At 39.6% G+C, this 13,097-nt stretch overlaps 1 protein-coding gene across 4 annotated transcripts in view; it reads left to right on the top strand.

Moving 5' to 3' along the window:
• The window catches only part of LOC143857768 (glycerol-3-phosphate dehydrogenase SDP6, mitochondrial-like), a 42,485-nt gene extending 29,935 nt beyond the window's left edge, over positions 1 to 12,550 (top strand). For all 4 annotated transcript variants that reach the window (XM_077368242.1, XM_077368241.1, XM_077368240.1 and 1 more), the window contains 3 exons: positions 9,525 to 9,685; positions 10,538 to 10,796; positions 11,982 to 12,550. In XM_077368242.1, coding sequence (XP_077224357.1) covers positions 9,525 to 9,685; positions 10,538 to 10,796; positions 11,982 to 12,290 — 729 coding nt within the window. In that variant the 3' untranslated portion in view covers positions 12,291 to 12,550. The remainder of the gene's footprint in view (positions 1 to 9,524; positions 9,686 to 10,537; positions 10,797 to 11,981) is intronic.
• The last annotated feature ends 547 nt before the right edge of the window (positions 12,551 to 13,097 follow it).

The raw sequence follows: 13,097 nt of genomic DNA, 5'->3' as shown, positions 1-13,097 counted from the left end.
TATCATCAAGAGTTCCTCTCATGCCATATTTCTCATGTCTCTCTTCGGAGCCACGATCTCCATCATTGATTTTTTGTGATCTCCGCCCCGTCATCGTCTCTTCTCGTCGGTTGCTTCTCTCTCTTCGATCATTTCCTCATGGATAGTCCTGTGATTGAGGATCCATCCCGCGGGTAGCCCCCTGTGGCTACTATTCCTACGTCTCGCTCATCCTCCTCTCATAACCCCCCCCTCCCCACTCCCCCTTCTTCGATCAATTGTTCATTTCCTCCCATGACCACAGTTAGACTTGATGGTTCCAATTATCTGAATTCGAAAGTGGTTGTAGAGACCTATCTGATTGTTAGGGGGAAGATCTCCATTATTCATCGTGACCCACCTTCTTCCAATGATCCCACTTATGAGAAGTGGGAGCAGGATGATGCCCTTATTCGTACTCTCCTCTGGCAGAGTATGTCGCCTGAGATTTCCGGGACCATGATACACTTTCCTACTGTTCGCCAGGTCTGGGATCATACTGCTACTACCTTCTCTGGGAAAGGCAACCTATCTCGAATCTGTGCCACCTATTCTCAGTGGATGAACCTTCGCCGCGAAGATACTCCTCTTTCCACCTACTACAATCAGTTTGTTTCCTATTGCCAGCAATTAGATGTTCTTATCACTCTTACCACTGATTTGACTACGGCCCTCAACAGCGTGATCAGATATGTGTCGTTCAGTTTCTTGAGACTTTGGGTCTTGAGTTCATGCATCTCCGTCAGCAGATATTTGGATCTGGCACGATGCCCTCTCTTTAGGAGGTTTACTTACGTGCCTAGCAGTGTGCTCTTGGTGACTATGTGTCGACTCCTTCGGTCGATATTACTGACACTGCTGCCTATGGCATAGGTGATCGTGCTACACGTGGTAGGGGCACCTTTGGCCATGGCCGTGGCCGTGACTCTGGTCATGGTGGTCGTGGCGGTGGACGTGATCTTCCCGCAGGGCGTGGTGGCTGACCACGTCCATATTGCTCGCATTGTCATCTTGAGGGACACTATATGGAGACTTGCTATGTACTGCACCTTGAGCTTCGTCCTTTATCTGGGGCTCGTTTTGGCCGCTCTGCACATCTCGCTACACCAGATTCTTTTGAGCCCTCCGTACTTCCTTTCCGCCCAGCACTGGGCCTCAGGCTGATGGGGTCTTTATGTCTCGTGCGGACTATGATGAGTTACAGCGTCTAAGATCTTCCAGCCATCCCCCAACTGCGACTTTTGCTCAACCAGGTAGCTCCCCTACATCTCTTCTTACTAGCTCCAGCTACTAGATCATTTATTTTGGAGCCTCCAATCATATGATAGGTATTTCTTCCTCACTTAGTTCATTTCGTCCCCTTTCTGATCAGTCCATCACACTTGTTGATGGGAGCTCCACTCCTATCTTTGGTGTTAGTGATATTTCTCCTCGTGTTGGACTTACATTGTCTTCGGTTCTATGTGTGCCAAAGGCCCCCTTTAGTTTACTCTCAGTTAGTCAGATTACTAAAAATCTCAACTGTTCTGTCTCATTTTATCCCTCTTATTGCTTGTTTCAGGATCTCTTGACTGGGAGGACGATTGGCTCGGGCTGTGAGATTGATGGGCTTTATCGTCTGGACTGTGGCCCTCCTCGTACCATTTTACACAACTCTAGCGACACATATCAGTGGCATTGCTGTCTTGGACATCCCAGCCTTGATCGTTTGCGGCGGACATCTATTGTTTCTTCTTCTGTTACCCCTTTTTCGTGCAAGGCCTGTGAACTTGGGAAACACCATAGGGTGTCCTTCCCGTCTAGACCTGTTAGTCGGGCCTCACACCCTTTTGATTTAGTGCATTCCGATGTATGGGGTCCCTTGCGGACTACCTCTGTTTTTGGACATTGTTATTTTGTTATTTTTATTGATGATTATTCACGTATGTGTTGGCTTTATCTACTGAAAGATCGCTCAGAAGTGTTCTCTGTTTTTCGTACTTTTCATTCAGAAGTTACCAATTTAATTGCACTCTTAAATGCCTTTGCACTGATAATGCTAGGGAATATTTCTCAAAATCCAATGGCTTGAGGAATTTCTTTCCACTCGTGGTATCCTACATCAATCTTCCTGCGCTCACACCTCTCAACAGAATGGTGTTGTCGAACAGAAAATGTGATCATTATTGGATGGAGCTCGCACTCTTCTCTTCCAGATGCAAGTTCCCAAGTCTTATTGGGTTGATGCAGTTCTCACTGCTAACTATCTGGCCAATCGGCTTCCTTCTTCGGTTCTAGGTGGCCGATCCCCTTTCTCAATTTTACGTCCTTATCATGAGCCATTTTCTCTTACTCCTTGAGATTCGGGTGTGTTTGCTTTGTCCACAACCTTGGGCCTGATTTGGATAAATTCTATGTTGCATGGATTCGGATTCGGGTGTCGGAATCCGACACGAATTCGAGGTGTCGGATTCGGCAAATCCAAAAAACAGGGATTCGGATTCGGCATCGGATTTGGTATTTTAATTAAATTAATTAAGTATTTTAAAAATATTTAAAAATTTAAATATATATATATATATATATATATTATAAAAAAATTAAGCAACATTCAATATGCTTTGATAATTCAAAACTCTATATAACAACCATAATAGTATTCTAAAAAATGTTCCTCTAACCCAAATAGAAATATGCTTTTATAATTCAAAACCCGGGCGCACCTTCAATTCATTGATCAAAATATAACATTACAACTTACAAAAGGAGGCATAAACCTTGCCTCTAACCCAAACAACATGCAAAAAAAGATAACAAAAAAACTTCAAATATTTGGAGTGCCGAAATTTGTCCCATCTTGTTGCTCCTCAAAACCTCATAATCCAATTCCAATTCCAATTCAGCTCCTCAAAAACTCATAATCCAATTCCAATCGACTGCAATAAAAATATTAGTGCATGAATGGTTAGCCATGATATTTAGACTATGAAATAAAAATTAAAGAAAAAATGAACATAAAATATTTAAAAACATACCTTCCTCGACTAATTCTTTCCACTTTGCTTGTCTTCATCGAACAATGAAGGATCTAAATCATCCTCGTCCAAGTATAATTCTGCATCTTGAAGACTGGAAGCCCCTTCAACAGTCAAGCCTTCACCCACAGCATCCCAATGTCGTGAAGGACCATCCTTATATTCACTTTGCTGCCTTGATAAAAGACGTAAATTGGAATGCACAAAGACCAACTCTTCCACTCTTGATGATGTCATCTTGTTTCGCTTTAAAGAGTGGATGTGTGCAAACGTGCTCCAATTTCTTTCACAACACGATGAAGAAGCTGGTTGTGATAGAATTTTTGCCGCCAATGCCTGTAACACAGGAGTGCTCGAGCCATTCTTCGCCCACCACACGATAGGATCTTCAGAATATCTATCAGACATAACCTCCCAACAGCCATAGTCACCAACTCCGGCAGAAAATTGTCCGTACTCACTGCGGATGGATTGTCGATCGGCTACATTTGGAAAGAGGCTCTCAAAACATCTATCTCGATTAATTGATATTTCTCTATCTACATGTGGAGACTCCCGATTTTGATCTACACCGCCCTCAGATAGCCATCGGTCACTGTAATACTTCGGATTCAGACTGTGGGCCATACAATGTAAAGGAGTGTTGCTTTTGTTCCATCTACTAAGCAAAATAGTCTGTACCACATCATAAAATGCCGAAGTATCTAAATGAGGATCTTTCATCTCATGATGAAAAATAATGTCCTTCACTTTCTCAATCATAGAATCCCACATCTCATACACAAGATGTTGTGTAGGACGATCAGTGTCGCATGCCCTCAACATGGACACCCAGAGAAGTTTGTTTTGGTCAGTGGATTTTCTCCCACAGAATTGTTATTGGCGTGGGTTTCTCCCTTTCAACCCCATCTCTGCATCTCTCTCGTTGGCATCAACTATTGTGCACTACATCTGACCGTTTCTTGAAACCCTAGTTGGGTTTAACATTGTCCCACCATGTATCGGACACTATACACTCCTTTATCTTATTTGCTTTCTGGACGTCGGCAACATCTTTATAATGTCTCCAGTCTTCAGACATCACCATCTTTTCAAGGGCCGTTTTGACTTTTCGAACTCGTGCAACCATTTGAATTGTGGATGCAAATCTTGTTTCAGCCAAACCTAATAATTTCAACTTTGAAAATCTATTGAAAATGGCGAGTGCCATTGAATGATTCACAACGAAATTTCTAATCACCTTCACGTCTTTGTCAATATCCACTATCCATTCACACTGTATAAACGCTTTAAAATTCTCAGTTGTGTTACTCAGCGAACATATGTTCTTCAAAGCCAAGTTCAGTGTATGGACTACACACGGTGTCCAAAATATGTGTGGGTGAATGGCTTCAACCTGTAGCCCTGCAGATCTACAAACAGGTGCATTGTCAGTGATAATTTGCACCACCTTCTCTAGCCCAACCTCAGAAATAACTTCAAGAAATAATTTTGCCATGTACGACGCATCCTTGTATTCTCCACTCGCATCAACGGATTTTAAAAACATAGGTTTACTCTGTGAAACAACCATAAAATTTATGAGTGGTCTCCTTTGCACATCCGTCCATCCATCAGACACTATAAATACCCCTGTTCGACCCCATGCCGCTCTGACAGTATTTAAAATATTGTCAAGATTGCCCTTTTCCCTTGCAAATAGGGTTGTCCTAAGCTTGTTGTAAGATGCTGGCATGTAACCCTTTAAATTACTATCACAAGCATATTTTATCAATGCTCTAAAATAAGGAGATCGGACAAGATTAAATGATAGCCCCGAAGAATAAAGCGAACTATCATTGTATCCATCTCAACCTAGAAGCCATGTTAAATGACTGGGCAATCGGACTCTCTAAAAGTTTCCTTTTTCTAATAGAGTCGTCAACGGTCATTTTTGGCAGTGGTGCTGAAGCTGCCTTAGCTGCCGCATTTGCCATTTGCTTTCTTCAATTATCTTCATCACTTTCTTTCTTTAAGGTATTTAACATCGTGGGGTCTAATGCAGTATATTTTCTAACTCCTTTCCCACTAATATGCAGCAAGTGGGATTTCACTCTTGAATACGAGCCTCTGAATTCTTCATTACAAAACTTACATTTGATCTGCCAATTTCCTCCCCCACCTTCACACCGGCGCAACTTCTCTACATGATTCCACAGTGGGACATCTACATTCTCGTTAACATCTTTGTACGTATTGTTACTAGTAGACATTTTACCTGCGAAAAAGTATATTTTGTGAATATTTTCTTGTTTTTTGGTACTAAATTGAAAATTAATCTAGAAATATATAAGTAGTTAATTTAGTAAATCTTAATCTGGATGGATAAGTTTTATTTTTTGTAAATGCAGGCAGTTCATGAAAAAAACTATAACAAGTGCCATTTTTTATGATATTAGCTTGAAAGGCATCCTATGGGAGAAACAAATCCTACTCTTCACCCATACATAGTTAATGTGATACTGTGCTCCTAGTGTACACCCATGACCCATGCATAGTACAGGTGTACAATAGGAAGGAAAGCCGTGATTATATTATTTCCAAAAAAAATTCCTTTTTTTAAAGGTGATATATTAATAAAAGAGAATAAATTTGTTGGTTGTTGCATGAGAGAACAGACACCTCGTGAATAAGACAAAATCTGTAGAGAACTGAGTATACGTGAGCCAGCCAATATAGGTATTTTTATAAATGGATTTGCTATGGACTATCATGCATAAGACAAAATTTGTTATGAGAGAGAGCACCTCATTAGTAAGACAAAAACTTTGAGAAGTGAGTCTATGTGGATACTCTCTCTTGCAACTGCAAGCCCAGGAAATGTCTTCTGCAATGGTCCCTAACAAATCCCTTTATAAAAATAAAATTGTTTGTCGTTTCATGAGAGAACAGACACATGGTGAATAAAACGACATCTGTTGAGAACATTATAAAAACGTGGACACACTCTCATGCAACAGTCATCCAATATAGGTATTTTTATAAGTGGATTTGCTATGGACTATCATGCATAAGACAAAATTTGTTATGAGAGAGAGCCCCTCATTAGTAAGACAAAAACTTTGAGAAGTGAGTCTATGTGGATACTCTCTCTTGCAACTGCAAGCCGACGAAATGTCTTCTGCAATGGTCCCTAACTAATCACTTTATAAAAATAAAATTGTTTGTTGTTTCATGAGAGAACAGACACCTGGTGAATAAAACGATACCTGTTGAAAACCTTTAGTGTAATCCAGCCAATATAGATATTTTAATTATCAAGGGATTTGCTTTGGACCATCATTAATAAGACAAATATGTTTTTACAGAAATCTGTGAGGAACTGAGGATAGAAAACTCAGAATGCCGTTCAAAAAAAAAAAACTCAGCCTCTTTTCAAAGTGAGAGAGAAAGGCAGAGGAGAAAGAAGAAGAAGGTGAGAAAATCATACTTGGAAATTGGATCTTTTCCCTCCTCCTCCTTCTTCTTCTTCTCCTTCACGGAAGGATGGAGTAGACAGCAGCTCTTTTCACGGAAGGACTGAAATCGCCTTGAACCAGTAGAAAATAGGAAGAAAAACCCTACTCGTGTGAAGAAGATAGAAAGAGCGTCTCTCTCCCACTAAGAAGGCAGATGGATGAGTCGAGTCTTCCCAGGGCTCATTATATCGTGAGAGACTCCCCCTAAATGGAAATTCTATCTATCGTGAGCGTCTCTCTCGCACTCGTTCTTATAGCACTGCTCATCCTATTTCGTCTGTTGTTTCCTATGATGCTCTCACGCCTACTTTTCGCAGTTTTGTGTCCTCTCTATCTTCTGTTTCTTTGTCAGAGTCCTTGGCTGCAGCACTTGATCACCCGGGGTGGCGCGCTGCTATGGACCTTGAGATGGATGCCCTTCAGGCCAATCAGAGTTGGGACTTAGCTACTTTGCCTCATGGTGCATGTCCTGTTGGGTGTCGTTGGGTCTATACAGCGAAATATTTGCCTGATGGCTTTGTTGAGCGCCTTAAGGCGTGCTTGGTTGCCAAAAGGGTTCACTCAGACGTTTGGGGTGGACTATGGTGAGACATTTTCTCCTATGGCGAAGATTCCTTCAGTGCGTGTTCTACTTTCTCTTGCTGTCAATCAGGGCTAGCCTCTACATTAGTTGGATGTCAAAAATATTTTTCTTCATGGTGAGCTCACAGAGGAAGTTTATATGGAGCAACCTCCTGGGTATGTTGCTCAGGGGGAGATGTCATCCTCTGTGTGTCGATTAAAGAAATCCATTTACGGTCTCAACTAGTCTCCTAGAGCATGGTTTGGAAGGTTCAGTGATGCCATTATGCGCTTTGGTATGAAGCAGTGTGCAGTTGATCATTCTGTCTTCAGCTGTCAGTCTACAGTTGGGTGTGTACTCTTGATAGTCTATGTCGATGACATCATCATCACTGGCAGTGATACAGCTGGGATCCAGAAATTGAAGACCTTGCAAAATGAGTTCTGTACCAAATATTTGGGTCGTCTTAGATATTTCTTGGGTATTGAAGTTGCATATTCGACAAAGGGGATCTCTCTCACAGAGGAAATATGTTTTAGACTTGCTTGAAGAGACGGGTTATCTTGGAGTGAAACCTGCCTCACTTCCCATGGGCTCAAATGTGAAGTTACTACCTGAAGGCGGAGACTTGTTAGATGACCCAGGCAGATACAGGAGGCTGGTTGGTAAACTTATCTACCTTACAGTCACACGCCCAGATATCTCCTTTGTTGTTGGTGCTGTCAACCAACATATGAGTTCACCTTGTACTTCACACTGGGCAGCAGTTCTTCAGATTCTTCGGTATTTGAAAAGTGCTCCAGGTAGAGGGTTGCTATTCAAGAAACATGGACATCAGAAGATAGAAGGGTACACAGATGCAGATTGGGCAGGATCTCCAGCTGATAGGAGATCTATCATAGGATACTAGACATTTGTGGGAGGTAACCTTGTGTCATGGCGAAGTAAGAAACATGACGTTATCTCCAAATCTAGTGCAGAGGCGGAGTATAGAGCTATGGCACACACAGGTGGAGAGCTCATTTGGTTACTCTCTCTCTTGTCAGAGATCGGCTTCTCCCCATCATCTCCTTCTCAGTTATATTGTAACAACAAGGCAGCGATTCACATTGCCACAAATCCAGTCTTTCATGAGAGAACTAAACATATCGGGGTTGATTGTCACTTCATCCAGCATCGGATTCAAAAAGGAGAAATATGCACATTGTTCACTAGATCGGTTGACCAATTAGCGGATATGTTTACCAAGCCATTGAACAAAGCCAAATCGAGTGATAATTGTAGCAAGCTAGGAATGTTTGACATATACATTCTAGCTTGAGGGGGAGTGTTAGTGTATGTATATGCCTATGGGCATATTGGTCTTTTGTATATCTCTCATTATATATAAATACACAAGTGAGGGGGAGACTCCCTAACTCACTTAACTTTCTCTCTCATTTTCTTCCTCAACAATTTGCAATGTTTTTTTTAATTTACAGCAGATTAGGGCGGGATATATTTTTTTATTTTGAGAAAAATAACTTTATACGATGTAAATCATAACATCTTTGTCATTCCAACAATTTCGGTCGAATTTTGAGAATTTTGGTAGAAATTTTGAAATTTCAATGGAAATAATGATGTGGAAGGAATCCATTGAGTTTCGTTTCGGTGGGGATGGGGATCGTTTTGGGGAAATGGCAGGGAAATTTAAAACCATGGCTTTAACCTGTTGCAGTCATTCCTCTTATGTTTAACCAGAGAGGTGAAACTTTAAGGCACTATTTGGATTGCAGGAAAAAAAAATTTGGAATAATTTTTTTGTAGGAGTTTTTCCCTTTCCCATGATTTAGAGGGAAATGATATGGTTCTAGGTTATTATGAGAGATATCATCATAACCCGATGGTCCCTCTAAATAAAACTTGAACCGTGCTGGTTCAAGTTTATTTTTTTCTCATGTCTAATCAAACAATGGAAACACCAATAATTCTGGAACAAAATTTCTTTTCCAAACTTTTCCAAAGAATTCCTGCAATCCAAACTGGCCCTAAAAGTAAAACCTACTTTTTCTCTTCCAGGTCTAACTTCTAACCCTAAACCCAAACAGCCAAATCCACTAACATAAAAATTAATTTCTCCTTTTTCTTTTATTTTTCATTTTTCTTTCCTCTTCTCCCTTGTCTTTTGCTGATTTTTCATCCAGTCAATGAGTTGCCAAGTATTTCATCAGTCTATCTATTTTACAGATTTAGAAATTCGTTGAGCAGCATACCTTTCACAAGTTTTTCAAACAAACATGACTAATAACAATTTGCTTGTTTCTTGTTGTGATCATGGCTTGTCATCTTTCCTTTGAAATATCTAATTAAGTACTTATTTGCACATGCTATGTGAGAAAAACAAATTGCTACTTGAATGCAAGGGCTTTATTAAAGTTCTATTATTTTCAGGTCCAGCGCTCAGATGTTCTTTCTGCATGGAGCGGAATACGTCCTTTGGCCACTGATCCTTCGGCAAAGGACACTGCAAGCATTTCTAGGGACCATATTGTGCATCTCGATCGCTATGGATTGGTCACAATCACTGGTGGGAAATGGACTACTTATCGTAGGTAATTTTCTGTGCTGGTCCAATCCGCTTAAAGAAGCAATTTTAAAAACCCAGGTTCAACTGGGAAATGTACTTGATTTCTATGTTCAATTCAGCTTTGACGATCAAAACCTGGTTCATTTTACTAACTAATCCAGCACTGAATCGACCAGTGGGTATCATCAAATGGATCCTGGAATCCATCCAATTTTATACTGTATGGAGATGTATGCTTTGTTTCCAAAAGTCTCAATGACTGATTCAGATGTCAGACACAGAATTCGAACTCCAATTTTATAGAATATTATCCACGTCCCTGATATTATATAAAATCAACATGGGTGATCTTTGCATTGGCTGGTAGAGTGCAAACTTGGAAGGAACCCTTACCTGTTACTGTTAGTTTCGAATTTTTTTTAACTCATTTGAAAATACTAACCATGTTTTTTTTTTTTTTTTTTGAATGACAAAAAATACTAACCATGTTGTAGATATCGAATTTTTAAAATATTCTTCATATTATAACGATAATTATTAATTTTTTATCTTTAAAAAGAAACATTTTAACTATTGTTTGTCAGTTTTAACAACACTGTCTATCAAATATTCATTTTTCAGATCTTTCATCACCTTTAACATACAAATTGAAGGACACCTAAAGAGCATACAGTGGATGACTGTTAAAATCTTAACACAGTTATAGATTCTTATTATTTTTTGTTGTTCTTACTACTTTTTTGTATCAGACGTTATCATATTCTTTTACATATTCTCGTGATTCATTTATTGGGCATCTTGAAGTTATAACGTCGGACGTTGACATGTTCATATTGGGTTTTCAAATGAACTGATATTTTCTAATCTTGATTTTCAGCATGGCAGAAGACGCAGTTGATGCTGCAATTAAGCATGGGAAGCTGGAACCATTGAATGACTGTGTAACAGCTCATCTTCCAGTCACTGGTGCGTATGGATGGTTACCATCCTCTTTTGCTATACTAGCTCATTCATTTGTGCGTACAAAGAAAACACTTGACGGAAGATTGGTGCCCCAGACACTAGATGCTGATATTGCCAAACACCTTTCACACTCATATGGATCCATGGCCGAACGTGTCGCAGCTATAGCACAGGTTAGAAGCAATTTCCAAAAGCTCCCATCTTTGCTTGAATTTGCTCTTAAGATTTCTGAGAATTTATTGTTAGTTGATGCTTGAGTGATTTATTTTTCTCATAGCTCTACTTCAAATAAATTTGAAATAAAAAAAGGGAATTGATATCCCCCTTCCTTGTTTTAATAATGGAACTCCTTTTTTATGTGGAATTTATCTAGGAACCCGGGCGCACCTGAAATTTTATTGATGAATAAAAGTACAAGAGGGAGACATAGCACCTTACCTCAAAACCAAAATAAAAGGGAAATTACTTACAATGAATATTAGGGACGCCCAAAGAGTTACATCTTAATGTGCCCCTACTGCTTCTAGGAAGGTCCTTCCACTGCTAGCATGTATGACTCTCTTTTCGTCCAAAGAGTCAGCAACATGGTTAGTTTCTCTGAATTGATACGACACTTTTGGCCTCTGACTCTATAACCAAAGATCCTTTGTTCACTTCGACCTTTGTTCACTTCGACCTTTGTTCTGGGATAAAATATTAGCAGAACAAAATTGGGGAACATCAGACCAGATAATTTACTGGTAAACTTGTCTGAGTGAGACCATTCAAAAAAACAAAAAAAATAAAATACTTGTCTGCGTGAGATACCAATCAGAGGAACAGCTTATCCAAGGATCTAACCACATGGAGAATTGAATTGCCCCATTAGTGTTGTTCAGTGTTATGGATTCTCAATTTTTTAAACTTGCAATGTTAGATGTCTTAAAAAAGGGGGCTTATTTTGCCACTCTTAAAATTAGCACTTCCACCCGTCAATAATTGTCCTCTTTGTTTCAAGCAGTTAAACTAAATATTAGTTGACTTGGTGTGGTGCGATCGAGTACTCAATTGACGCGGCCAAGTACTTGTTTTCAGCCGTTGTTACTCGAGTCAAAGGAGTTTTGATTGACTTTGTAGGGCAAAATGTGGACTTGGACAATAACACGCGTCAATGTAAAAGGAAGTCGACCCTGGCAAGTCGACAATGATGCAGGGGAATTTTGGAACTATGCTTATTCCTACACCCAAAAAAAGTACAAGTAAATGAAAATAGGAGGAATGGATAGCTAACTATACCAATGTCATATTTTAAAATAGCTTATTTTCTACTCTTTTGTTGCTGTTCCTTCTTCCCACTTCTGATAGTTTAAGTTCTACAGGATGAAAACTTGGGAAAAAGGTTAGCCCATGGCTACCCTTACTTGGAGGCAGAGGTGGCCTACTGTGCCAGGAATGAGTATTGCGAAACCGCCGTGGATTTCATAGGCAGGAGAACAAGGCTTGCTTTCCTCGATGCCGATGCAACTGCCCGAGCTCTCCCTCAGGTCATCGAGATACTCGCGACCGAGCGCGGATGGGACAGTGGAAGGCGGGAAATTGAGTGGCGCAATGCCAAAGCATTTCTCCTCACCTTCAAACCCGCTACTTCGAATTCTTCATCTGCGTCCTCACTTCAACTACCCTCCTGATATTACAAGGTAATTTTTCTGTCTCCTAGACAAGTAATGGGTAGATATGATACAAAAACAGTGGAGACTGAAGAACCTAACAATAAAAACAGGAAAAGTGAGATGAAAATAAATAAAAGGAAATAAAATAAATATTGAATAAAGTTCATGGGAAATTTATTCTTAATATTGGTTATAGGTGATGTGATAAATTGTTACTACCATGGGAAAGAAAGATTGACATGGAGTATCTCAATTAATAAAATTTTCACTCTTTTTTATTTGCATGTGAATCCATCCATTCAGTTTTAGAATGCAGCACATATTTGAAGATTCTATTGGAATATGAGTAGTTTAGTAATCATGAAATAAATAAATAAAGAGATAAGGATATGAAATTGATATTTCATTCAGCTCTGTTTGGATTGCAGGAATTTTCTGGAAAAGTTTGGAAAAGAAAAACTTTTCCAGAATTTCTTGTTTTTCCATTGTTTGATTACACGTGGAAAACAAAGGCAACTTAAGATAAAAGAGTATTGTTAGGTTGAATATAAGATAAAAGAGTTGTTTTTCACACTGGTAAATCAGGATTTCATTAAAAAAAATTCTTGGTTGCCAAACATGCCTCTCTGTCGTGCAATTAAGACTGTTGAATTCTTGTGTTTGGTTGAAAATTGGAATTGGAGGAGCTTCTTCTTCTTGGGAGAGAGATTAGGGTTTTCATACTAAAATAACATGTCATGCAGAAATCTAAAATTGTTAGTGGCCTGGGAGAGAGAGAGGTTATATGAGTATATGACATTTTTTCCTAGTAAAAAGTTATATATA

The sequence above is a fragment of the Tasmannia lanceolata genome, unplaced genomic scaffold, assembly GCF_043159265.1.
Source record: "Tasmannia lanceolata isolate RefF3 unplaced genomic scaffold, GAP_Taslan_0.1 ptg000025l, whole genome shotgun sequence".
Taxonomy (NCBI): domain Eukaryota; kingdom Viridiplantae; phylum Streptophyta; class Magnoliopsida; order Canellales; family Winteraceae; genus Tasmannia; species Tasmannia lanceolata.
This window is presented reverse-complemented; position numbering and strand designations above follow the sequence as displayed.